The 26,750-nt window shown below is 48.9% G+C and overlaps 1 protein-coding gene across 4 annotated transcripts in view; it reads right to left on the reverse strand.

The window, feature by feature from the left end:
* NRG2 (neuregulin 2) overlaps positions 1–22,289 on the reverse strand; it is a 319,504-nt gene extending 297,215 nt beyond the window's left edge. For all 4 annotated transcript variants that reach the window (XM_050962620.1, XM_050962619.1, XM_050962617.1 and 1 more), the window contains exon 1: positions 21,849–22,289. In XM_050962620.1, coding sequence (XP_050818577.1) covers positions 21,849–22,287 — 439 coding nt within the window. In that variant the 5' untranslated portion in view covers positions 22,288–22,289. The remainder of the gene's footprint in view (positions 1–21,848) is intronic.
* Between the last annotated feature and the right edge of the window lie 4,461 nt (positions 22,290–26,750).

Raw genomic sequence — 26,750 nt, forward strand, 5'->3', positions numbered from 1 at the left:
CCTGATCCTGAACTGTCATTGTGCAGATTGCTGGCTCCACCCTAGAGGTGGCCTCAATTCCAAGGTGAGCAAAGTAACCTCTGCGTGTGCAGTCTGCAAAATGAGCAGAGGCTTTCAGAAGGGCCGTACTGGATCCAGTTACTTCCTATGCTCAACATTTGCTAGCCAGTAAATGCAGCTTGTTTATCATCCCCAACCTGCATGACTGTTGCCTGCTTCACAAAAACCTTCCCCTCCACAGGCAGTCCCCTCACCTGGGCCTGGATGAATTACTGTGTAACCCATTGGTGGGTGGGTATTACAAGTCCCCCTCTGTGTGGCTCTGCAGAAGCTAGGCCTCTCTTACAGTCTCAGCTAAAGAGAGTTATCTTAAACTGTAACTGCTTGGGTTTTATCTCTAGAGGTCGCAGGTTCGAGCCTCAATGTGATAGCAGCCCTCACAATTGCATAGCTAATGCTACATTCTCCTTGTAATGCTCTAGTTTCCACTTCTTGCTAGACAGTGCTGGCAATGGTTTCCCTGAGCCTCATCCCCCTAGAACACTGCATGGCTGGGAGGGTAAAAGCACAAACTCAGCCAGGCTGGATCACCGTGGTAGTGACAAGTGAAAGCTCGTTACTGGCTGATCACGGGGGCCATGTGGAGGGAGCGTGGAGGGAGTGGGAGTCCAATGCCCAGTGAACACGTGTCAGTGGCATAAAAGCTCCCTTTGTCAGTGGCTTCCCCTGAGGGCTGAATGAGCCATGGAGTTGCGACTAGCAATGGTTTCCCCACCTGGGCTGGGGCTGAGGCATGCAGGGGGTGGGGGGAGCAGAACAGGAGGATCGTACACAGCCTGTCTCCTGGCCACACTCGTTTTGTGGCCTTTTCTGGGGCTGCCAGCCGGACACCTTTCACCTGCAGAACCCAGAGTCAGAAGCAGCTCTGGGCTGGATCGGAGCAATTGGACAGGAGATGTCTCAGGAAAAGGCAGGTGCTCCAGGGCCCCCACCCTTAAAGCCTCATTACTGGGGACAGGCCATGTTCCTTGACCCTGCCTGGGCTTTCCCCAGCATTACAGTTCTGGGTCTAGACCATGGTTCTTACAGCCAGAGCAATGCAGAGGGGATGGGCTGCAGCAGAACCCAGGAGGGGCTGTGGCTGAGTCAGCCAGAATCCTTGCACACCTGGAGTGGCAGGTCTGCTACCCTCACATGGAGCATGCACTGCACCCAGTGCACACGGCAGTGGAAGGGCCATGCCCCCCCATGTTCTTAATCTTTCAGGTACCTAGCACCCCTTCAGAGCAGTGTCTGTACCCCTCAAGAGGCTGTGGCATGCCCCTGCACACATGGGGTTACCTCCTTGCCTTTTCTCTCCTGACGCTCTACAGAGGGTCAGGTGTGACCTGGCCTATCACATGACCCAACTGAACAAGCTCAGCAGAGATCCCTGGTTTCTGATGTGACAGGCACATCCCTGGGATACAGGGAAGACGCACTGAGAGCTGCATGTAAACAGGTTCCAGGCAGTGTGGCCAAGGAGCCTTTCTGAATGCCCGCTCAGGGTTGCAGTAATCACACAGGACAGGAAGCCAGGTCCCTTCAAGGAACAGCTCACTTGTCTCCCTTCCTGCTCCTGACACTGTTTCCAACACAGCCTGGCCACAGCACAGAAACTTACACCTCATCCTGTCTCTCCCAGATGGTGAGCCAATTCCCGGCCAAAGCTCAGCACACTGCTACTGCTGCTGCTAAAGGGGGAACATGCATGACAACTGACCAAGAGTCGTGGGAGATTCTCCATCACGAGTAATTTTGTAAATCAAGACTGGATTTTTTTTTTAAAGATCTGTTCTAGTTCAAATGAAATTATCTGAGGCCACTTCTCCAGCCTGTGTTGTACAGGAAGTCAGGCTAGATGATCACGATGGTCCCTTCTGGCCTTGGAATCTGTGGAGCTATGAACTTTTCCCTGCCAAGGCCTGAGTTCAGGTTCTGCATTTGCCCTGAAACATGCAGCTATCACCTGGGAGAGGGCAGAAGGCTGAACTCAAACAGCTCAGTGCTTGGGATGGCACCAAGAGCTGCAAAAGAAACAGCACCTAGAACTCAGGCCTTGACCGGGAGATGAACAGAGGCCAGGATTGTCACACATCACCTGTTTCAGCCAGACACAGATAAGGACAGCTGTGATTTCAGAGGCAGAGCTTCTCCACTTCCTGGATTTTTTTAAACCTTGCTGAGGCACTGCCTGCATTCCTCCCATATGCCACAAGAGGGAGCTAACGTTTAGAGTGGCAAGGCCTGGTGAATGGATTCTGAGCACCCCTGTAGCACCTTCCACCCACCCATCACACAGCATTTACAGGCATTCACGCATCAGGCCTCATGGCCCTGTCAGAGCAGCATGATCATCCCCATGATGGAGGCATAGAGCAGGTACGTGGCTCGCCCAAGGGGTCACCTAGCACCCAAATGGCAGAGCTGAGAGTGGAATATTGATTTCATGCAATCAGGATGTGTTTCCTTCCTGCATATGAGAGGAGAGGAGGGGAGAGACACTGACAGTCAGTGAAGGGTCACAATAGTGAAAACAAGATTGCTACATCAAAGGAAGCGGGGTACCTGGTTCTCCCCTTACACCTGTTTTATCCCAGTGTAACTCCCCTGACATCACAGGCATTATTTCTGAGTTATGCCAGTATGAGGCAACTTGGACCCACTGTGCTTGTGAAAGGACAGACTGAAATTGACCATGATCTAGGACTGGATGGCTCAGAGATTAGCAGTCTGAGCAGAGAGATGGGCATGGAGAATGAATTCTCCCCTCATCTCTTCAGAGGGGATCTCAGCAGGCAAAGCTTTACAAAAAGGCCTTTTTGGGTCTGTGTGGGTTTCAATTAGATTTGTGGAGACTTTTGGTCCGTAGAATTGTATGTATGATCCTGTTTGCAAGTTTCAGGGTCATTCAAACCCAGCATGGCAAGGCAAGGCTCCAGATGAAACATGGAAGTTTCATTAAGCCCTGTACATTCTGCAGGCATTCATCAGGGTGAGGGTCTGTTCTGCCCTAGTGACCTGCCAAGGCTTCTACTGTCACAAAAGTCTCTCCAAAAGCAACCAGTAGCTATAAAACCGCCTTGAAAAATCTCTCTCTCTCTAGGATGCAATGCAGTAATATGATGTGCACTCAGTGTTATGAGTGCCCTCTAGTGGCAAGTCCTGATTATATGACTTAGCACAACAAACATACTGGATTTCAGGAAACTGTGTCTGGTGGATTGTCAGCAGCAATCTTAATACAGTGGAAGTTCCCACGTGTACCTCGTAACACACACACACACAAAGTGTCACTTGAAAAATGTGGCTAAACTTTCAAGGGGCCCAAACATTTTTCACACCTAAGTCATCTAGTTTAAATTCCACCTTCAAACCTGAAATTTGCTGAGTTTTCATTGCTGTGGGTTGCACTGACGCTGAGCACTGTTCACATAGCTCTGCTTCCTGGCATGGGGGCAAGACCAGCTGGCCAGTGGCTGTAGGATGAGCAGGGGAGCTGGCACTGACCCTGCCCACATTGTACTAGTCCTGGGGACAAGCAAAGGGCTTCCTTTCCCTCCAGGAATCTCAATTCAACACCTTCCAGCCGTGCTAAGTAATATTCTTGGTCCTGCCTCAGACAATGGTCAGGTGACTTAGCAGCTCTACACCTCAGTGTTCCCATCTGTAAAAACATGGGGATAGTAATGATGACACCCCTCAAAGGGTGACATGAGTTTTAACTGATTCACACTGGTAAAGTGCTTTGAGATCCCAGAGAAATCGAAGGTTTTAATTATTAGCAGTGTTAATGCAAATAACTGATACTGGCACGTAATAAAATAACAACTGGTGCTTTTCATCCATCAATCCCAAAACCTTTTATGCAGCATTATTATCCCCATTTCACAGACGGGGAAACTGAGCCACAGAGCTGCTAAGTGACTTATCCATGGTCAGTAGCAGAGCTAGAAACCAAACCCAGATCTCCTGTCTCTGAATCTTGCGGACCAATCCAAAGCCATCAGTAGCATCAATCCATGGGGAACAAAAATCTATGCCACTTACACATGCTGTGTATGTAACATGTTTTATATATGGATCTCAGATGACCTAATACAAAAGTGGCCATTTTTCCATGTCACAGACCATCTACATATTTAACATATATCAAATATGATGCATGCCTCATGCATGAGACGCAGGAGCCCTTTCCAAATGGAAAATCTCTCCAACTCCTCAGAGACTCTCCATATCTCCTGATTCCTCACTGAGCCCATGTCCCCTCTCCTGCCTACCACCATTCAGGACAAACGCAGAACTATTTAGTCAATAAGGTCCAGATCCTCAAAGGGCCTAACTACCTGTGAGACTCTAGCCCTAGACTCCTTGCAGCAGGGTCACTGTCTTTCTCTGGGTCAGGTAGCATTCTGCCAGCACGTAACAAATAATTCAGAATAATTCATCTCTGTTGTACACGTCAGATCCAGGTGTCCCTCCTAGGGGCCTATCTCCTGCCTCAGCTCTCAGAGCTGAGACACCAGCGACACCCCTTGATCCTACACCCAAGTGTCACTGGCAGCTCAAAGACAACGAATGGCCCCAAATGACTAGCTACCAGGCATGAGGGTGTGCCACATGCACTAATGCACACGTAAGAACAGAGGCGACGAGGGGGGGATGGGATCACCTCCCCCTCTCGCCCCCCCAGATTTCTGCCAGGGTGGGCATCTGGCTGAGTAACACGCCTGGGAAAGGCACCAGCACCTAGCACTCCCTCTCAGTCCCACTAGGAGGCGCCCAGAGCAGGGAAGATAGACCAGGCTGGCAGCACAGCTCCGCCAGAGGGTGCGCAGGGAAGCCCACCAAGTGCCGTGCCGTCCCTTCCTCACCTGCACCCACAGTCCTGCTCAGCAGTAAGTGTCTGGAGCTGTCTCCAGCCTGCACCGTGCCCTCAGCAGGGAGGCCATGGGAAAAGTGGGAAAGGAGCTGTGAGAGGAGTGGGGGCAAGGAAGTGCCAGCTTGGAGCGGATGTGGGAGGTGCGGAAGGAGTGGGAAAGGGACATTCCTCTCCACCCTGAACCTTTAAATTGTGCCCCCCTGCTATCAAGAGCTACATGTCACCTCTGAGGAAGAGGAAGCCGATCAACTGGAGGCGGCTCTGCATCCACTTATACCAGAGGAAACGAGGTGTGACTCCACTATAGATCAGTGGCGTTGCAGCTGCCTAAAACTGGGGCGAGACTGGAATCGGGCCCGGCGTATGCCTAGCTCAGAGCAGCGCCCAGAACTGAAGGCCTCTTGCAGCTTAAAGCTGAGGATAGGGCTTTCAGCATGTGGCTCATTTGGGGCCTTTACAATGTCCTGAGTTATGGGGAGATTTTCACTTCTTGGCTCTCGCTGCCATGCAGACAGCCTGGAACAGTGAATGCAGCGTGTTGACCAGGCTAATGGCTACGCAGTCTTCCCCCGCCAATGCACATGCTTTTATCTGCCCTCCCAGTGAGCCACCGGCTACAGAAATCCGCTTGCCTCCACAGCTCTACCATGTTGCTTAGGGTTTGTTTTCACTGCAGAGCTAATTCGGGGGATCAGCACCCGGGTTAGCCTAGCCTGCTGTGAGTGGCCCATGCTGCAGAGCCCTGCCTGAGTGACCTGCTGTCCTCCCCCATGGGGATCGCTAGGACTTCTGGGGGCACATCCCATGGTTCTTTGTGCTGCAGCCAGCTGGGCCGATCTCTGATTCCTTCCCAGTTAATTGTGGGAGAATTTGTCCATCTTTCTAGGCACACAAGGAGAATTGTGGGAAGCCATTGGAGGACTATTAGCTCTCGAGTGAGCTAGCCTTCGTCCTCACTGCAATGTGGGGGGGGGTTACTAGCCTGAGAAAAGCAGCACCTGGGCTGTAGCCTATACCTGCAGCAGGGCCAGCTGGCTTGGGTTGAAAGCACCACTAAACTCATGTAAGAGGTTTGTGCATGTGGACGGGAGTGGGGCTAGGGGCGACAGCGCAGGCTAACTCTGCAGTGAATACAAGCTCTTATTGGCTAGGAACATAAAATCTCATCCTCTGAAGATGACATTTTCCTTGTCGTAAAGCAGGCCACAACCCTGTCTCTTTCATCTTGGTGAATTCCATATTGAGGAATCAGCACAGACAGGCATCAGGATTTCAGATCAGTCATCCTCAGCAGAACACGTCCTAGAGAAGCGATGCCGGGAGATATTCATATTACCTGGGTTTTAACTATTACAGGTAAATGGAGAGCTCAAAAAATCAACAAGCTCTTGAGGTTATTGCTGCCCAGACCTCAAAATATTTGAGCAGAATGTACTATTATTATTAAGCATTAAGTATATTACTGTAGCACTCGCAGATGCTGGTCAGGATCGGTGCCCTGTTATGCTAGGTGTTGTACAACCTTGTTAAGGTGGAGAAAATTCTCCTCTCCATCCAGTGGAGGAAGAATCAATCTGATTAACAGATTGCACAGTCAACCTGTGGAACTCCTTGTCAGAGGATGCTATGAAGGCCAAGACTATAACAGGCTTCAAAAAAGAACTAGATACATTCATGAAGTATAGTTCCATCAATGGCTATTAGCCAGGATGGTCAGGGAAGGTGTCCCTAGCCCCTGTTTGCCAGAAGCTGGGAATGGGTGACAGGAGATGGATCACTTGATGATTACATGTTCTGTTCATTCCCTCTGGGGCACCTGGCATTGGCCACTGTTGCAAGACAGGATACTAGGCTAGATGGACCTTTGGTCTGACCCGGTGTGGCTATTCTTATGTTCTTATGTAAAAACTTGGAAGCCATGCAGCAGCAGTGTGATGAAACAGGCTATGACGCCAAATCCTAATCCTGCCAAAATCAATGGCAAAACTCCCACTGAGGGACTAAGGTTTGGCCATTGCTTACTTACCAAAGGCCTGTGTGTGACGTGCCTCTCACTTCAAAGAGTTCACGCGGGACACATCCTGCAAAACAGGCTGGCACCCCTGCCTGAATCACAAGGCAATACATTGCAATCACATCGGAACACGTATTGGTCAGGTACATTGCAACGCTCAGCTCCATTTAGCTCGGTGGTTATACATACCCTGGTTAGCCGATGTTGATAGAGGAATCTATGCAACTATGCAGGCAATGTCCAGGCAAGTCCCAAACAGTACTTAGGTACATGACACTGTTCCCACTAATTTAATGCTGTTTTGGGCAGCTCCTCCGTTTGCTGCTGCTGGCCCTTCTTGAGGGTTAGAGATTTTCCAACTAGCATGCGGGATAGTCAGTTATGGAAACATTGTTGCATCTTCTGTTGGGCGCAAACACAGCCGTGCTGGTTCCCAGTTAGCAGGGTGATCAGCACACGTGCAAGGAAGGAAGTCACTAGGCACTCCTTGCGTTCTTGGGGGCTAGGGGAAGGGAATTTGGGAATTAACTAAAGGAACTTCCGTCTCATCCTAGTTTCTGCCTGGGCTAGTAGCTGAGCAGGTATTTCTGCCAGGAAGGTCTATGAACTGCTCCCACTGCTAGCTCCTCTGAAACCCAGCATGCTTGTGACAGACAGAAACAGAGTTCAGCTGCCCATATTGTGTACAGAAACATCCCCAAACGCGCTTTGTTCCGAAACGGCCACATTCAGCTCCTCCCTTTCTCTGACTCCCTCCTAGCACTTCCCAGTTCGGAACACATCCCCGACTGAACCCCTCTCCTGGCCCCCAAGTGACTGTAACCCCTGACTAACATGGCACAGGAGCGGGGATCATTTGAAGGGGGGTGCTAAAAATTACTCACTGTATTTAGACTTGCTCGTACAATATACAGCAGCTTTCATCCCAGGACCTCAAGGCCCTTTCAAAACATTCATTAGTTAACCTCCAAACACCGCGTCATAAACAGATAAGAAAAGTTAATAGCACAAAAGTACTTTATATCTCTTTGACTGTAAAGGGTTAACAAGTTCAGTGAGCCTGGCTGTCACCTGACCAGAGGACCAATCAGATTGGCCTATAGCTGGCAGAAATGCCTCTCTCAGCCTCCCAAAATTCTGGTCCCAGCTACATCGTGAAAAGTAAAGAGCTCTTATGGATGCGCTTCACCGCGTGTATGTTTGGGGCTGAAAAGCTAGGAGGCTAATCAGAGCTCGCCCTGCTCCTCAGCCCCAGCACCAGCCTCCCAGTTAACTATGCAGAAACCTACATCAATCACAAACTTTCTGTATAAAACAGGAGTAGACAAAGGGAAAAGCTTGTTCCATATCTGGGCTCTGTGAGCACATGCCCTTAAGTGAGGGCATTGCTAGTCCACCAGGACTCCAGAGGAAGAGGTGGCTGATGCCCCAGCCCACTAAAACCAGGTTAGCCCACAGAGCAAATGGCCTGTTACAGCCAGAGTTGTTCAAACTCAGCCAAACAAAATGGGAGTAAGGTGTCCTGCAGCCAAAGCCTTAGGAATGAGAAAAGAAGGGTCCCTTGTAGCTAGAGTATGGATACCCGGAGTATAGCTCCTCCTCTCTCATGGAAGCAGGCTGGCTTCCCAGGGAGGCTACACTACCAAAAGATCCCATGTCTATCCCCCTTCCAATGGGCCACCATTCCCTTTGCCCCCAAGTCTGGGACCCACTGCAGGTTTCTGCAATGATGGGAGCGGACACCGTTGGTCCCTCCCCAGTTAATGGAGAAGGTTTTAACAAGATACTAAGCAGGGTCTTACTCATGGCTTGGGGCCGTGGAGGAAGATGCATGGTAGTTCTCCTTCCAGTTGTGCAAGTCAGCCTGGATTTACACCTGCAGTCCTGCCAAAAAGGTGCTAGCTACATTGGATGGCACAGTTTTGTTGGCAGCTTAGGGTGTAGCTGAGCTGGTGAGGGGTGAACAAAGATTGTGCTCTAACCTGCTGTCCACGCGATGCCCCTCGGACAGGAGATGGGGCGGAACATTGGGTGGGCAGCTGAGGTGCAAAGGGGCAAACCCAGGGCCCCTGGGGAGGAGAGAGGAGCTGAGAACAGGCAGGGCCAAAGGGAGATTAGAAGAGTGTAAGGATCAGCGTGTCGGCAAAGAGGAGCAAAGAGGCACCTAGTCACAAGATCACAATAATAATGCCCTACAGATCTTTCAGCAACGTCTATAAAAGGTCCTTTCACAGCCCTATGGGCGCATGCCAATAGTCTCCTATCCATTCAAGCTGTGTGTGACACTCACAGGGTCAATGAATGTGTACATGAAACGTTTTAATCTGTCCACATTGGCGCAGCTCTGCGTAAAACTGGGACCGTGTGCATTTCCAGCCAGACAAAATGGGCCTGATTCTGCTCTCGTGACAGCTGTGCACCAGTGACTTCAGTGGGCTTGCTCCTGATTTGCACCCACTTGGCTGCCCAAAAGGGTTAAGGAGGACAAAATGCCCTTGGATAATCCAGAGGCTAAATTTCAATCCAATGCTAGCCACGGGGACTGCTGCACTGATTGTGACATGACCCAGTAAACAAAAATAATTCCAGCCCGTGGTGTCATACTAAGCTATTGCCACAACTAGAGAGCAGACAGAATGCAGGAGGGTTCCCAGTGCCATTGAATCATTATTAAACCATTATCTCAGCCGATTAGCAGCAGCTGATCATAATCAATGCAAATATCTGCCTCTCGCCCGCAAATTGGCAGAAGCTGCCTCACTCTCCTATACAGTGTGTCCTTCCAAAAATTCTGCAAATGCCTTTTATTCATCCTCAGTGCTTCACTCCAGACATTGGACACAGCCCTAGCTTATCACCATCTTCTTTCGCCCCCCCCCCAATCGTTTCCATAGTCTGTTGGCTTTAAGACCTAGATCCTGAGGCTGCAATCAGCTCCTCTGCAGGCATCCGTCTGCGCCGATGCAGATCTGACTGCAGAATCCAAGCCTTCACTTAAGCCAAGCACCTGCACTAATACACCACACTGGGCTTTTCACCAGAGTTCCTCATGCCCAGCTCCGAACCCACCTGACTTCCCCCAAATGGAGCTGTAATGTCAGGAACCTTGGAAGAGCCAAACTGACTGCAAGAAAGAAATCACCAACGTGGTTTAGCCTAACTTACCTTGAGAAACTCTGAGGGACTGAGCTGTTGGTCACATAAAAGCTGTTACCTCCCCCACCTTGTCTCTCTAATACCCTGGGACCACCACTGCATACACTCCACCACTGCATATACTAACTAGGGGACAGAGAATATTAGGTCAACGTTTGGCATACTGTACCTCCTCTGCAAACCACGTGAAGAAGGCACAGAACCAACAGCCAAGGAAAACACCAATGCACAAGGGAAAACTACATTAACTGGGTGACTCCTGCATCTCAAGATCTAACGTTCACTCCACCTGCCTAAAGCGAACAGTATTAAGAGGCAAAGGGTCAGATTTACAGCAGTGTAAATCCAGAGTTATTCAATTCAGTTCAGTGGAGTTACACTGAAATTACACCATGGGAGGAGAGCAGACTCGAAGGGCATGTCTGCCCTGCAGTTCAGACTACAGGGGTGTGAACTGCAACATGTCTCAAAGTGCTGCACTGTATCTCTCCCATATTGACACTTAGGGCTGGTCTACACTAGGGGGGAAAATCGATCTAAGATACACAACTTCAGCTACGTGAATAGCGTAGCTGAAGTCGAAGTATCTTAAATCGAATTACCTACCGCCCTCACGGCGCGGGATCGACGTCCACGGCTCCCCCTGTCGACTCCGCTACCGCCGTTCGCGTTGGTGGAGTTCCGGAGTCGACAGGAGCTCGTTCGGGGATCGATATATCGCATCCAGATGAGACGTGATATATCGATCCCCGAGAAATCGATTGCTACCCGCCAATACCACGGTTAGTGAAGACGTAGCCTGGGGGTGCCATCATGGAGGCCCCCGGTTCACAATATTGTAGTTCTCTTCAGACAGGACTACATTCAGGCGAACTAGGGACCTTTAAGCTCACGCCTGCAGCGTCCTCATGGGGAGTTACAGCACAGCACTTTGGTGCATTCTGCTAGCCACAGCCCTGCAGACTGAGCTGCGGGGCAGTGTAGACAGCCCCAGCTGACTAGCTGTAGTTCTCATCATTAGGGTTTTGATACTTGCTGTGGCCTTGACAAATTGCTGTGTTAGTTGGTTTCCCTATATTCAGCCTGACCACTAAGGCCGGGTTTTGCTAAGTAGTCTAAGGGACTTAGATGTCCAAGCCCTATAGAATTTCAATGGCATCTGGGTGCCCAATTCCTCTAGGCTCCTTTGAAAACTAGGTTTCATCCAGGATTTCCCACATGGGTAGTGGCCTCTTCTCCTTGGCTGCTGAGCTGGGGAATAATTTACTAGGCGGTCTGTGCTTTCCACCTCACAGAATTTTTTTATTCAAACAGCTCAGAAAAAAATAACTGCTTTAAAAGCTTGACCACATGACCAACCTCAGACAGAGATAAGTCAAATATATTCCATGCTAAACAACAACAGCATTTTGCATTTCTATAGCATCTAACATCTGGGGATCCTGAAGCACTTTGCAAACAATGAATTAGGCCTCACAGGAATGACCATGCCCATTTTACAGATAGGTAAACTGAGGCACAGAGCAGTTCAGTGGGGTAGTCAGCAGACCAAACCCCAGGTCTCCTGATTCCCAAGCCCCTAGACCACACGCCCTCCATGAAATAGAAAATATTACATGCTGGCACTTTCCTTCCTGCTGCCAAGTTTCTGTTAAATACTAGATGGTTATTCTGTCAAAGAAAAAACAGAAAGTCTTCTCCTGAACTATCTTAGAAACTCTTAAAATGCAGGAAACTGAAACAGAAATTGACAGTGTTCCAGGGAATGAAGTCTGGCTCTGTTCTTCTTATTTGTTTTTATCTACATTAGCATAGGTTCTCCACTGAGCTCAAGGCAAAATGAGGGTATTTATAAGGAAGGAATTGGGGATCATGAGGGATGGGCCCTGGATCACATACAACCCAGCTCCAAACACTGTGTACACTTGTGCGCGCACACACTCACACACTTTTCTTTGGCAGGCAAGGGCCAGCTTTGGGATAAGAAACTCTTTTCAGCTAAATATAGACTCATAGACTCTAGGACTGGAAGGGACCTCGAGAGGTCATCGAGTCCAGTCCCCTGCCCTCATGGCAGGACCAAATACTGTCTAGACCATCCCTGATAGACATTTATCTAACCTACTCTTAAATATCTCCAGAGATGGAGATTCCACAACTTCCCTAGGCAATCTATTCCAGTGTTTAACTACCCTGACAGTTAGGAACTTTTTCCTAATGTCCAACCTAAATCTCCCTTGCTGCAGTTTATGCCCATTGCTTCTTGTTCTATCATTGGAGGCTAAGGTGAACAAGTTTTCTCCCTCCTCCTGATGACACCCTCTTAGATACCTGAAAACTGCTATCATGTCCCCTCTCAGTCTTCTTTTTTCCAAACTAAACAAACCCAATTCCTTCAGCCTTCCTTCATAGGACATGCTCTCAAGACCTTTAATCATTCTCGTTGCTCTTCTCTAGACCCTTTCCAGTTTCTCCACATCTTTCTTGAAATGCGGTGCCCAGAACTGGACACAATACTCCAGTTGAGGCCTAACCAGCGCAAAGTAAAGCGGAAGAATGACTTCTCGTGTCTTGTTTACAACACACCTGTTAATGCATCCCAGAATCACGTTTGCTTTTTTTGCAACAGTATCACACTGTTGACTCATATTAAGCTTGTGGTCCACTATGACCCCTAGATCTCTTTCTGCCATACTCCTTCCTAGACAGTCTCCTCCCATTCTGTATGTGTGAAACTGATTGTTGCTTCCTAAGTGGAGCACTTTGCATTTATCTTTATTGAACTTCATCCTATTTACCTCAGACCATTTCTCCAATTTGTCCAGATCATTTTGAATTTTGACCCTGTCCTCCAAAGCAGTTGCAATCCCTCCCAGTTTGGTATCGTCCGCAAACTTAATAAGCGTACTTTCTATGCCAACATCTAAACTTAATAAGTGTACTTTCTATGCCAACATCATCTGTTGTCCCTATTTTCCTCCCATGGTCCATCCCCCATCCGTGCTTTCAGTCCTGTTACAACAGCTAGCAAAACTGGTGAGTTTGCCCTGCCATTGCTACATGGGTTTAGAGATGACCTTTTTGGATATGAGCGCTTGCTGGGGATAAACCCATCGGAGTTTTGTTTGGGATTCTGCTTCAGTGACTTGACATAGATCCTCAGGCCAGAAGGGACCACCAGATCATCTCGTCTGATCTCCTGTATCTCACAGGCCCTCAGCACCCACACACTAAACCCAACAACCAAAATTAGACCAAAGCATTACAGCCCACAGGAGATGGAACAATTATGTGCCACAGACCATGAACAGACGGAACCGAGGTGTGAATTTTGTCCCTATGGGCCTCAGCCAGCAGAGCACAAATCAGTCAACTTGTGTCCCACATAGATCTACCCACCTCTGCAAAGGGCCGGCTCCAGGCACCAGCATTCCAAGCTTGTTTTGCCCCCGAAGCAGCGCACCGAATTGCCGCCGCGGGCAGTAGGGGAAGTCTGTGTGCTCTTAGGGCAGCAGGCACGTTTCCGCGGCAGCTTCAGCTAAACATAGAAGCTGCCGCCGAATTGCCGCCACCGCGGAAACGCGCCTGCCGCCCTAAGGACACACGGACTGCCCCTGCCCCCGGCAGCGGCAATTCGGCGCGCTGCTTGGGGCGGCGAAAATTGTAGAGCCGGCCCTACCTCTGCATCTTTTGTGCACTATCCTGCCTCTGTCTGTAATGGATCTCATGTCATCGCCATATTCCATGAAATGAGAATGCACCGGTGAATTCCCCCAAAGGAATTGTCTACCCTGAGGAAGCTGCAGATGGAGCATGCTGCAGCGCTGAAACCAGGGCAGGCCTCAAGAGGAGATCTCTGCTCATCTCCATCAGGAGGCAATGGATGCTCAGGGTAAGATCCAGAGAGGATGGTCACCATCTCGTATGCAGGTGCCGCTAGGAGTGATTGGACTCGGGGGCTACACAGGGCAGCTGGTTCTAAAATGAGTGCGACTCTGCTCTCTTGCTCTGAAGACACCAGTGTCCCAGTTATAGAGCGGTGCCTTGCACTGAGGGTTCCCCAGCAGCTGAGTTCTCCTATTAAAAGTCGGGTGGACTAGCAGATGGGCCTGACACCAGTCAGAGGAAATGAACTCTCACCTGCTTTCTACAGGCCAATCAATGATGGAGACAAGTGGACTGTTGGCATTAGTGTAACATCATCATACAGGACATGGTGCAAAGAACAGGGTCATGTGATTTAGACTGGGGAACTGGTGACGATGGTTGCTATAATTTAGTTCAAGCATCATGTACCTTGTGTGTTAAGGTGAAGGCAGGATGCCCTTGACTGACATCCCCCAATGCATGGCCATGCGTGTGTCAAGAATTAGTGCTGCACTCACATGGTGATCAAGAAACTGGTGCGCTCCATTGCTGGCTGTCACTTTGGTGTCCAAATCCCACATTCTCTGACAGTGCACATGGAGATGTCCCTTAGGACACTCCTCACCTGTGGGGTTAGCACAGGGGTGTCCCCTGTGGACTTGCCAGGCACACTGCCATCATTGGGCTCTGTTCTGAAGGAATCTTTTACCATTCTAGGGCTACGTCTCCACTACCCGCTGTATCGGCGGGTAGCAATCGATTTCTCAGGGATCGATATATTGCGTCTCATCTAGATCGATCCCCGAACGCGCTCCTGTCGACTCTGGAACTCCACCGGAGTGAGCGGCGGTAGCAGAGTCGACAGGGGGAGCCGCGGACGTCGATCCCGTGCCGTGAGGACGGTAGGTAATTCGATCTAAGATACTTTGACTTCAGCTACGTTATTCACGTAGCTGAAGTTGTGTATCTTAGATCGATCCCCTCCCTTAGTGTAGACCAGCCCTAAGACTGTCTGCCAGAGCCACCGACTTTGCACCGAGTCTGTGTCTCACTGCTTGCCCCAATGCGTGTTTTAGCCACACTCAGCTTAATTTCATCCAGTATGTGCATGGGCAGCACTGCAGAGAAACATCATTAGCAGAGTAATTGCTTTTTAGGAGACAGTTATCTGACCATGTCTGTGATATTTAACCACTGGGATTTCTAACAGCTGCATGTCTGTGTGTCAGGGGGCTGTGAGTGCCAGGGGGATTCTAGGAAACAGAGATCATTTATGGATGCCTTGTGAAAGACAGGCAGTAAACGTGAAGAAGGGGAAGATGCCCTTAGCCTTGCAGCTTTATTAGATGTCTAACTAGAAACAATTGCCAAGATCTCCCCAGGAGGCAGACAAATTTTCAGCACCCTAGCACCTCTCAGCCTTGAAAATTCCACTGGTTACAAGAGCAGCCAACAACAATCTCTCTGCTTTCCTACGGCATGTTCCACAAGCCCTTTGGAAAATCCCACTGCAGATTTGCTTGATGTCAGTCAAATTTTACATCCACTTGTGCTGTTTATTTTCACTGTATGACACACACACAAAGCACTGTATAATTTACCTTAAGGGATTTCCTGGGGCTTGGGTACTTGCTGGAAGGATCGCTGTGTCATTTATTAAATGGACTGACTCTTAAAAGATAGAGAATTTCACCAGCGTGATCAGTGATTGCCAAATCTGGCAAGGTCCGTTATTATTGTGACTGCTATTTAGTGGCCTAGGTAAAATGGATTGGTGGATCCCAGTTCATTCCCAAGATATTCCCTCATCACAAAACAATCTGCCAACAGACATTAACAGAGGCATTGTCTCCTTTGCATTAGATTACTATTTTGCATTCTACTTAGACCTACCCATGCAGAACACTTGTATATTTCAGCTGCTGCAGAGTATGGCTACCCATAGTGGTACTTCTCTGATGGAGATGGCTGTACCTGTGCACTGGCTTCTGATTTGGTTCCAAATGCAATTGAAGGCGTTAGCTGTGATTTATAAAGCCTTTTATGGTTCAGATCCTGTGTATGTGAGAACCTGCTCCCCACAGTGTTTTACCCCAGTAGTTGTAATAATTGGGGGGCACTGGAGTTAAAAATCTGCAGCTGTTTTTGTCACAGGACAGGTGGCCAGAGTTCTGAGTGGAAGGCCCTTAGCTCTAGAACTCATTTATTATTTGGACTGTGGTAGTGCCTAGGTACTCCAGTCTCTGTTGACCTCCAGGGCACACCGCAAGGACTATATATTTACCCAGACTTTTCTGAACTAAGAGTTATCAGTAGAATGTCAGGTCTTCTTTTTATAGACTTGATTTGTTTTAATAATAGCTCAACCTCTATGTTTTTCATTTATTTCTAAAATACGTGCACCTGCCAGCTGGGATGGGCACAGTTCTATGCCCCCAACAGTAAGCAATAAAATAAATACTTGGCCCCCTTTTCAGCAGGCTCAGCTGAGAACTCAAGGACAGAATCGGTCACAAAGTCTGAGCTACCTTCCATGTCACGGCACAGGCAAAATTCTGTACCTGAGCAAAACTGTGAGTCGGCACCCTGTGTGAATGTGCCAGCTTTACCAGAAGAAAAAGCTTTCTGCAGCAAAATGACCATTTTCCATTTGCAAAAGCTCAAGGCAAGAAGGAGACAGCGTTCGCTTTCCTGCGAACCCGGGAAGTGTGATTTTTCTGAAGGTGGTGCAAAATAGTTTCAGACAGCTCTAATTAGCAGGGCAGTGAGCAGGGGAAGCTGACACTGCTGCTGCCTGTGTTGTACCTGTTCTGGGGATAAAGAGAGACTGTCAAGCCAGCACCTTTCCCCAGCATTATATTCAGTTCACTGTTTATTTGAAATGTGTTGAATGAATTACCCAAAGAAAAAGGAACGAGCATTTTCTGCAGATTGTGCACAAGCTGCTAGTATTGTGCTTTAAATGCTGTTTTGGATGGGACCCCAGATATTCGGTTCTCAGGAGGGTACATTTGCCATTGTGTGCTCAAAACTTTGAGCACCCATCCCTGATTAACCCCAGCAGATGTGGCAAAGCCAACGCCAAGTTCAGCAAGTTGAGAAATGTACTTCCCAGCAAAAGTGATGTGATATTTAGGGCCCCATCCTGCAATCCTTGTGCATTCAAAACTGGCCCTGCAGTCAGCAAGAATTCTGAATGTCTACCGCATGCAAGATCAGACACTCTATCTGTAAGAAGCATCAACTGTAGTAATAAAGCCCAAGCCTGTACATACTTTCTATGGATCATAGTTCTTACTGCTGTGAATAGCCCTATTTAACTGTAGTAGCAACCACTATGCCCTGTACTGGACTTCCATAGTACTTCCTATCAAGGATCTCAAAGAGATGTACAAATCTGCTCTGGGAGTCAGGTTGATGCTAAAATTCCTGTGGGGGAAACTGAGGCACAAAGGGCTCAATTGGTTTGCTCAAAGTCACAGAATTAGTCTTTAATAGAACCCAGGTCTCCAGACTCCATATCTTATGCTTTAACAACAAAGCCATCCTTCCCTCATTAAACTAGATATTTTAAAATATATATTAAGCTCGCAGAGCAGTACTTATTTAGTCATTTAAAGTGTGAAACTGAAGATGCTGAATGCTCTTTAAAGGTCTGATCCCGCTTCCAGTAAAGTCAGTGGCACGATTTCCCAACGTCTTCAACAGAATCATGAGTAGGTCAAAGCCAGGATTCCACTGGTCATCGGAAATGTCTGAGGGAAAGCGAAGGTTACCTCGTGGACATATTCCTTCCTCCTTAGTCCACGCACACAAGCATAGAGACAAAAGAGGTCACCCCAAAACAAGCAGCAAATGGATGCCAAAAGAAAATCCATGTGAAGGATACATACTAAAGAATATAAATATATAACAATATAGGAAGCAATAACACAGCTAGAATATTGGTTGTCAATGAGGCTTTTTAAATGGCCTTTCAGGCAGATGGATATTCCAACTCACACTATCCCATGACACACATAATACTACCATGTTGTTGAAAGCATCCCACCTTTCATCCAAGAAACTCCCAGTGTTCCCAAACATTCATTAATCCCCCCAACTCCACTGAGAGAAGGTGACGACTATTCTATGCGTCTTACAGATAGGTAAACTGAGGCAAAGAGCTCTTCCCTGGCCTTTCCCAAAGTCGGTCAGGGGTAGAGCTGAGAACAGAACCCATAAGTCCCAACTCCAAAGCCTTGGTCTAACTATGGGGACACCTCCTCCAACATCAGGACACACCTAAGGGAGATGCAGGTTAGGCTCATGACGGATGCACATTTTATGGAGATACTTTTGAAAATTAAAACCCTAGGTACTTGATCCCTATCACCTGTATTGTGTATCGTCCTACTCTTTTGCACCATACAGACTTATTATTCTAATAGGTCCTCCGCATCTCCTCATCCAGCCTGTCACCCATTTATATCCTGCCCATCAGCCTTCTGGCTGGGCACTAGATGGCTCTCCTTTCAACACTGTTCCTTTGCAGAACACTAATGCGAGGCACATCTTTTCAGCACGGCGGCCCACGGACTCAAACCTGCAATCTAACCCTGCAACATGTCGAGCACCCTTAGCTCCCATTGAAATCAGTGGGAGCAGAGGGCACACTGTCCCTCTCAAGAAGTGCTGTGCTGCTTCCAGAATCAAGCTCTTAATCTCTAAAGCAGAGCAGAGCACAAACCACTAGACATCAGGCTCACTCCTGAGACTGGCCACAGAGGGGAAGCAAGCAGCCATTTGAGGTCCCAGTCTTTGTAGAAATGACATTGGAGCAGAGCTATTAAGACCATCTCCTTGCCACTGCAGGAGGGTTCCCTAGTCTCTGCTCTACAGTGCTCCGCACAGTCTGCTTTTCAACGTCCCAAAAAATGGTGTACCTGCCACTTCCCTTAGAGACCACTCCATGATCTAACAGGGGACCCTCAATCCCATGCTAATTCTGGAGCTCATGGACCACCTCCATTTCCCTCTTTTGCAGCAGGAAACAACTCACCACACAGCCCAGTTTTCTTCTCTGGCACAAGGCCAGCAGGGAGAAGACAAATCATGGCCTGATTGCCCAATACATGCACCTCCAGCAGCTGGGGGCATCACAAATCAAAAGATCAGTCCTACCTGGCATGTCACCTTCAACATTAACCTCCCAATACTGTATTGGCACACAGGAGAGTAGAATTCAACAGGTCATCAAAACGTTAGTGAAATGAAGTTGCTCTCCAATTCTGTTACTTAACATAACCCCCTTTCTGACAGTTACTATAGCCCAGCTTCTTTATTTTGCAACCTGCCACAGAGCTCTGATGAAACAACAGCACCGAAAACCTGCAGATTCTTTTAGCCAAGAGGCCTTCTTCAGACTGTTGAAAATACAGAAATAAATGCATTAGGGCCGAGAAGGTGACGTGGTCAGAATGGCAGCTCTTACCTGGCTAGCAACAGCAGCCTACGCACTTTCCTTTAACCCTCTGAGCCAGATCCAGGAAGGAGCAGTGCACTCTCGGCTCTCAGCAAAATCACTCGCTGAGAACCTTGCAGGATTGTGCCTTTTCTTGATGGACTAAAGTGAGCAACCTACTTGATGATGTGGTACCATCTGACTCCAGATGACAAGCCCATGAAATGTACCATGGTATGTACTTTTTTATTTTGTGACAGTTATTTCTCTAAATGTTATATGTTCATGTTGGTCCATATACATACATGAATTAACCACGTCTCCTGATATTTATGTTCTTAGCCCATTCTTCTCAACAGCAATGTATATGTGAGGTTCCGTCTCTCTTGCCCAGCAATCACAATTGTAAACTTCTTTTTGTGATAATAGCTAAAGAGCAGACAGAGCCTGTTTTAAAAGTCTAGGATCAATCCTCTTGATTGGCAAAGGATTTGCCCCAGAAAAAACCTACTTTAAAAAAAAAAAACTATTAAATGTTCATTGTAGAGCTAAGTATAACTAGCATGTCACATAGCCTATAATGGGAAAAAGGTCTATTAACCTGATGAGCGAGTACCTATACAGGGAATCTGAATCATCTTGAGATATGCATTGCGTATATTTATAATCCATTGACCAAATTGGAACCTGTCCTAAGGAGAAATTCGTTGTTCATTTTCCACTGCACCACAGGGTTCTCACCACTTTCTGGGCCATGGTGTGGTGTCTGAGAATTAAAGCCAAACTAAGGGCTAAACTCACATCCCAAACCTAGTCAAAATCATTCAATGCAAACAAAAAAAAATCAAAGATCATCAAAACACAAAATTTTAAAACCATATACCAGCCTTTCCAGACGACAATAATGTAATTCTAAGGCAAGAAGCAGTAATAAATAAACCAACACTTTCCTGTTGAACTAATTTGACATCTCTATTTGAAAATAACATGATAAAGTCTAAGATATGCTGTATTTATACAGTACAGAACAAACATCATTTGTTACTTTAAGAAAAACTAAATATGGTGGAAGAAAACACTTCAGAAAATTAGAACACCATTTTGACAAATGCCAAACTTTTTAATAGTTATTGCACATCCCTGCTAGCCAGTCTATTCCAAAACCCATACACATGTCAACAAAATATCTGTCTCTGTATTTGTAAACATGATATCTGCTATAGGAAAGCAGTGCATTGGATGCAATTTAGTGGCTACAGAGTTAATGGGGCCAGAAATTCATGCTATTACAAGGTCTTTCATTCAGTAAACTGGCTGCAGTTATCAAAGGAAAACAAGAACAAAAAGAAACATTAAATATGAAAAATATAAGAGACTGACAACAAGTACTTTAGTGAGCTGTAATGCGATTGAAGCACAAACAAAAAGAACAGTGAAATCCAATTTCAAAATAGACTCAGAATTCAATCGCAAATTATCACAAATCAGTTCCTGTTTATTTGACTCTCTGACACCAAGGAGCTGCACCGTTCCACCAGAACCCTGGATGCTATCTCCCTCATCACCTGCATGCTTGTGCTGCAACCAGCCTAGAGGTGACGGATGCAGACTATACGGATTGCCATTGAGGTGTTAGACAACTGACAACGTCCAGCAGGGGTAAGTTACCAGGATAGGTCATCGTCACAACTGAAAGAAATTCTGTTCCAGGCAGCATTCGCACTCTTCAAGGAAATCGAAAATCAAAGACACAAATGGGGTTCACTTCACAAGGGCTGGTTAGTGTTCCCCCAAGAAACAGAAAGCAGAACAACCCACAGGAACAGAAACGATCCACATATAGAAAAACAGCCACCGAGAAAGTCAGCCTGCAACCCCCGAGTTACGTTTCTGTGGCTGTTGGCATGGGGCAGCGAGGAAGGCGTTGTTTACATGAGTTGCGTGCCTGTCTTATACTAGCAGAAGCAGCGTTCAACATGCAGATCAGGAGTTTTTAAAACAGAGCAAGTCATATTCAGCAAATCAAATTCAATGCCCCCCCCCCCACGCACCTGCTCCCCTCCGGTCTCCCCTACCCAAATCAAGCCTGCCAGCATTTCCCAGTCACCAAGGGGAGAGACACACAGTCTCCAGGTTCAGACCCTGATTCCTGACCCAGAACCCCACAGACACAACAAACACACGACAAACAGTAAACTTTCTTTTTTTTACGTGTAACCCCAGGGCGATGCTGGGATGGCAGGTCTCCAGCAGTACATGCCAGCCACCAAACGCAGTTCCCAAACGGGTTGGTGGTGCGCTAGGCAGTTTGCTGGCTGTCCATTCCCATCTGCCTGGCCCCCAGCACACACCCCACATACCCCACACACCCAGACTAACCCCCACTAATCCCCGCAACAGCAGCTCCTTGACCATAGAGGAGAGGAAGGCAGCCCCAGGCAACTCACCGCAGTCTGCGCACAGGATCCTGCCCACATCCTTCTTGAGGTTCTTGCTGCTGGTATCCAGGGGAGCGAAGGATGTCCTGAAGACCAGGGGCTGCTCGGTGGGCTCCAGGAAAAAGATGTAGCGGTGGTTCCTCTTCACTTTGAAGCAGGGCGCCGGGGAGCCCGCACTGCCCACGCTGATCAGTTGCTCGCGCTGCAGCCCCCCGCTGTTGCGGGGCCACAGGTCCAAGACTTTCACCAGGACCCCCCCAGTGGAGGCAGGGGGCTCGCGGGTGCCATTGCCGCTGCCAGGCGGGGAGGGCAGCGCCTGCACCTTGCCCTCCACCACCACGGCCGCGGTGTACGCCTGGTCCTGCACCGATTTGAGGCTGGGGGAGTAGCAGGCGAGAGACACCCCGAAGAGCAGCATGGAGAAGCCGGGGGTCGGATCGCGCCTCATGCCGTCGGCTGCGGCGGCTGCTGCGGCGGCTGCTGTCCGGGCTGCAGGGCTGCGGCTGCTCGGGAGGCGCAGCGGGGCGGGCGCTGCTGCTGCTGGCGCACGGAGCCTCCTCCAGTCGCGGCGCTGAGCAGCAGACCTGCCGCATCTGGCCAGGCCATTTGGGGGGCTGCCGCTTCGCCGCCGCTTCGGGAGGGGAAACAGAGGCGCTGGAGGACCGGAAACAGCGTAATCTCAGCGCCCGCTGGCCTGCACCTCCCCAGGCGGCGCAGCAGCCTCCCCAGGCACTAGGGCGCGGAGCTGCGCGGCTCATGGACCGCGGGGGCCCTGCCCCCAAGCAGCGGAGGAGGGAGCCGGGGAAGGCAGGGGGCTGCCCGCCCGCGCCAGGCAGGGGACCCGAGTGAGCTCTGGGGTCCCGAGGGGATGCCCCGGCCCCAGCACAGCGCAGCCAGCTTGTGCTGACCCGCTGCGCCGGGGATCGCGGCTCCTCGGGGAGCCCCTTGGCGGGGCAGGGTCTGGCCCCGCTGCCCCGCGCGGCCCCTGCCTGAGTCCTGCCTGGCCCAGCCAGTCCCAGCGGCTGGGCAGGTGAGTCCCGGCGGAGCAGGAGACTGCCCCGATCCTCGGGGATCTTGTCCCCAGCGCCCTTCCGAAGGGATCCCGGGGAACCCTGAGCGCGGCGCCCCGCGCAGAGGATCTCCGGGATTCCCTGTCCCCCGGGAGAGCCGGTGTCAGCGCTCCCTGGAACCTCCCCGCCCGGAGCCCGCTCCCTTGGGGGAGGGTGTCGGGGACTCCCCGCCCTCTCGGGGATGCAGCCCTCTGCAGGGCTGGGCTGGGAAGCCCGGTGCAGGGGACCCCCTATGGCGGGTGGGGGCTGCAGGGAGAGTCGCGAGGCAACCCGCGGTCTCCCGAGCAGATGCTCAGCTCTGGGCTTCCCTTGGCGGCCCCTCCAGAAGGTGCCACATTGATGCGCGCTCAGTCACCTACCTTTATGTCATGCCTCGAGCCCGAGCGTCCCCGGGAGCTGCCCCGCGAACCGCAGGGAGCCTCGGGCAGCGGGACTGCCGATGTCTCGCCCCTCCGCCTGCAGCAAGGGCACGAGGAGCAGGTGGCTGCAGCAGGCGGGGGTGGGTGGGAGGAAACCTCCCAGTAAGTCACTGGGTTTACATTTGTGTTGCCAGAGGGCCTGGCTGACTCCCCAGCATTGCCCTGTTCTATTGGTGCGACTTGGAATTGCAAGAGGAGTGAGCTGGAAACGCGGGCAGAGCCGATCTCGCCTAGCGTGGGGGGATGGCTAGGAGGGGGGTCCCCAGGATGGGAGTAGGGAGGGAGAACTAGATAGCTGATTTCTGCAACCCTTGGCATTCCGATCACATCCTCTCAAGACCTGCCCATCGCCACACTGCATTACAGCTCCGGTCAAAACACGAGCATTTCCTTCGTCAACCCGACAATCCGCTAAGCCATATTCGTGGCAGGAGGAAGCGCCGTTTAGCGGGTTGCAACGGAATATTATCTAATTCAGCTGCTGCCAGGGGCACCAGCCCTGCAGATTTCACAACTCCAAGCTAGCGACGGGGTTGGGCCGCCCTGCCCTACACATCCACTCTCCTGTCTCAGGATTACTTTGGAGCTGGAATTTTGTGCCTGACACCCCAGTCAAATGCAGGTTAAGAAAAAGAAACTAACTGGCAAAAGAAAAGAGCCGCTGAAGAGAAAATGGCTTCTTTCATGTGGTGACCCCTGCTGTCTCTTCTTAATAAACAAGCGAGATAATAACAAGACTTTCCCACTGCAGTGGGCTTTCAGAAGGCAATTTAAACTCAGAAAAATTGTTTATTTTTAAAGATGGTGCTCCCCTGTCTGTGTGCCTTATAATCCCATAGGAAAGCATTGCTGAAGGTGCCAGCAACAGCAGTTTGAGAACAGTAGTTAATAGCAGAGGATTTTCAAACAGGCAAATGCTGCCCCTGGAATCTCCAGCCAGTGGGTTCCCATTGTTGTGATAATTGACGCAAGGCGGTGAGATAATCGCATACATTGTGATCCCTGCCTGCTTTGCTGCCATCTGTCATTGACTTCAGCTGAAGTGGGATCAGACCCAAATATGTGCATTGTTATTATTATGTCAGCAGTATTCTTGGCAGCGATACAATACACAGATAAAGGGAGGGGCCCTGCCCCACCAAGCTGACACTCTAAAAGAAAAGTCAAGCAAGAATTCACTGGGAGACTCCAAAGATGGTTATAGCCAATAGTGATTTTTTTAAATAAATTGGGGTGATAGAAAATAATGGAGTAATATGTACCTTTGGCTCCCCGGGGCCCTCCACGTTTATGAATGTGAATCTATATCTCAAAAAAAAAAGGTGGAATTATCCAGAATGGGTGGAATTAATGTTCAAATTCTTTGTATTCTACCATTTTTTCCATGCAGAGCCGAATTCAGTGTTATGCATGTACATTTCTCCCAGAAGTTACCACTGACTTTTGAGAGCGCATGAGTCCATTCAGATCTTCAGCCGATAGGAAGCCATCTATTTTATTTAAATGCATACTCCCACTGCCAAGGATACTTAAAGCATGTCCTCCTCTGGGTAATTCTTCAACTTCAAGCAATGTATTGTGTTATCAGGCACATTTATCATAGAGTCTCAGAAACAGTTTTCATTGTTAGGACCTTTGCTAAACATATTTCTCTTTGGCTTTCTGTTTCTCCCTCTCTTCCCCCTTCAGATTACCCTGCTTTGTTTCTAGGTCAAGAGAAACCTGCAGTAAGGCCCCCAGTTCAACAAGATACTTAAGCACCTGCTTCATTTTAAGCACGACTAGTCTCCTTAAAAGCAAGTTAAGCAGGTGCTTAAATACCTTGCGGAATCAGAGCCTACGACTCACTTCCAAAAGGCAACCCGCTGACGTTTTTTTCTATTTCTAATGGTTCATGGTGAATTAAGGCTGGAATTAAACCATCCTTAGCCATACTTAAAGGCCAATACAGTTGTTTCTTTCTGTCTTTGTTCAGCGCTTAACACAACTGGTTCCTAGTCCGTGAGTGGGGTCCTAGTTGCTACTTACAAGACAAGTAACAAAAAATAATTCTAATAAAATGTCCAATGGCACCGTTAGTTAGGCACCTTATTCCCTTAGGCACTTTGACAATCCCAGCCTTTGCGGTAGTAGATGCCACCCCTGGAGACTGAAGCCCTCTCTTTACCCATAGAACAGATACCATGTGGGCAGCGGTGGTGAAAGCAGCCCTTCTCAAGTGCCCTGCAGGACCATGGTGAAAGGTGAGGGGGCGGTTCATGCTCCATGTCCATTCCAATCTTTAGCCTCTCTGCACTGAGACTGCCAATAAAGGTGCCAGTGAATGCCAGCTATGTTGGTGGTTCATGCAGTGTGGACATCTGTCCACTAAGCACTCCCCTAAGACTGACCAGCTTGTCTCACATAGGTCAACAAGCAGCAATAATTCTCAGTTGCTACTATCTTGGACTGGAATTGATCTAGTGATCTAGCCAAGTGGCTCTTGATTTTTTTCCATAGCAGGACCACCCTAGGACTCCCCCTCCCATCTAGGTGGTGGTCATCCCTCCAAGCTAGCAATATAGCAAAGGCACGGTTGTCTTGACCCTCTGGCACTTGTTTGTGACCTTCCTGAGGGTCCTGCTTCCTATGCTGAGAACCTCTGACCATTGTCACTCCTCTGAGCAATGCAGTCCACCTCCACTGCCCAGTCCTCCAGCTTAGGCAACCACTTTAAAGACTCTCTAAAGTTTGTAATACATCTGAGTCCAACATTTAGTTCAAGATCATTTCTTCTAGACCAATAATTTTTGCTGTGTGCTTGCTCAAGGTGGGTTTCATTATATCCTATGGTTAAAATCTTAGTCTAAGAATAACTGGCATGATTTGCTGATGCTTTTAGCAGGCACCAAAATAGTATTTAAAAAAAAATAATTGCAAACTAAACAGCAGACATAGGATGATTGGCTAAAAGAGCAACACAGCTGCTTAGTGGAAGGAAAAGTACAATAATAAAAGCCTGGAAAATACAGTTGTGGTATCTGGTACCTGTCCAATTCCCAGAATGCTCAGTACAGTCTCTGCAACTACAGGGATTTATGGGTGAAATTCCGATGGCGAGGAAAGGAAAGTCATATAACGATATACTCAGGAAACCACAGAGAAATATAGGGCGGAGGGGAAATATTTTCCCTGGCAAGGAAGCTGCCAACTGTTTGGAGTCAGGGAAAAGGTAGTTTACAGGGAGTGGGGAAATTGTCCTGGCTTCCCTCTTCTTTACCTATAAATCTCTATGCAAATAACTCTTTCCCAAACATTTCTTTCAAATGGTGATGCAGGCCCAGATCCTCAAAAGTATTTAGGTGCCTAACTCTCATTGGAATCAATCTGAGTTAGGTGCCTAAATACCTTTGAGAATCTGGGCCGTAGATTTCCCCTGCAGG

The sequence above is a fragment of the Gopherus flavomarginatus genome, chromosome 7, assembly GCF_025201925.1.
Source record: "Gopherus flavomarginatus isolate rGopFla2 chromosome 7, rGopFla2.mat.asm, whole genome shotgun sequence".
Taxonomy (NCBI): domain Eukaryota; kingdom Metazoa; phylum Chordata; order Testudines; family Testudinidae; genus Gopherus; species Gopherus flavomarginatus.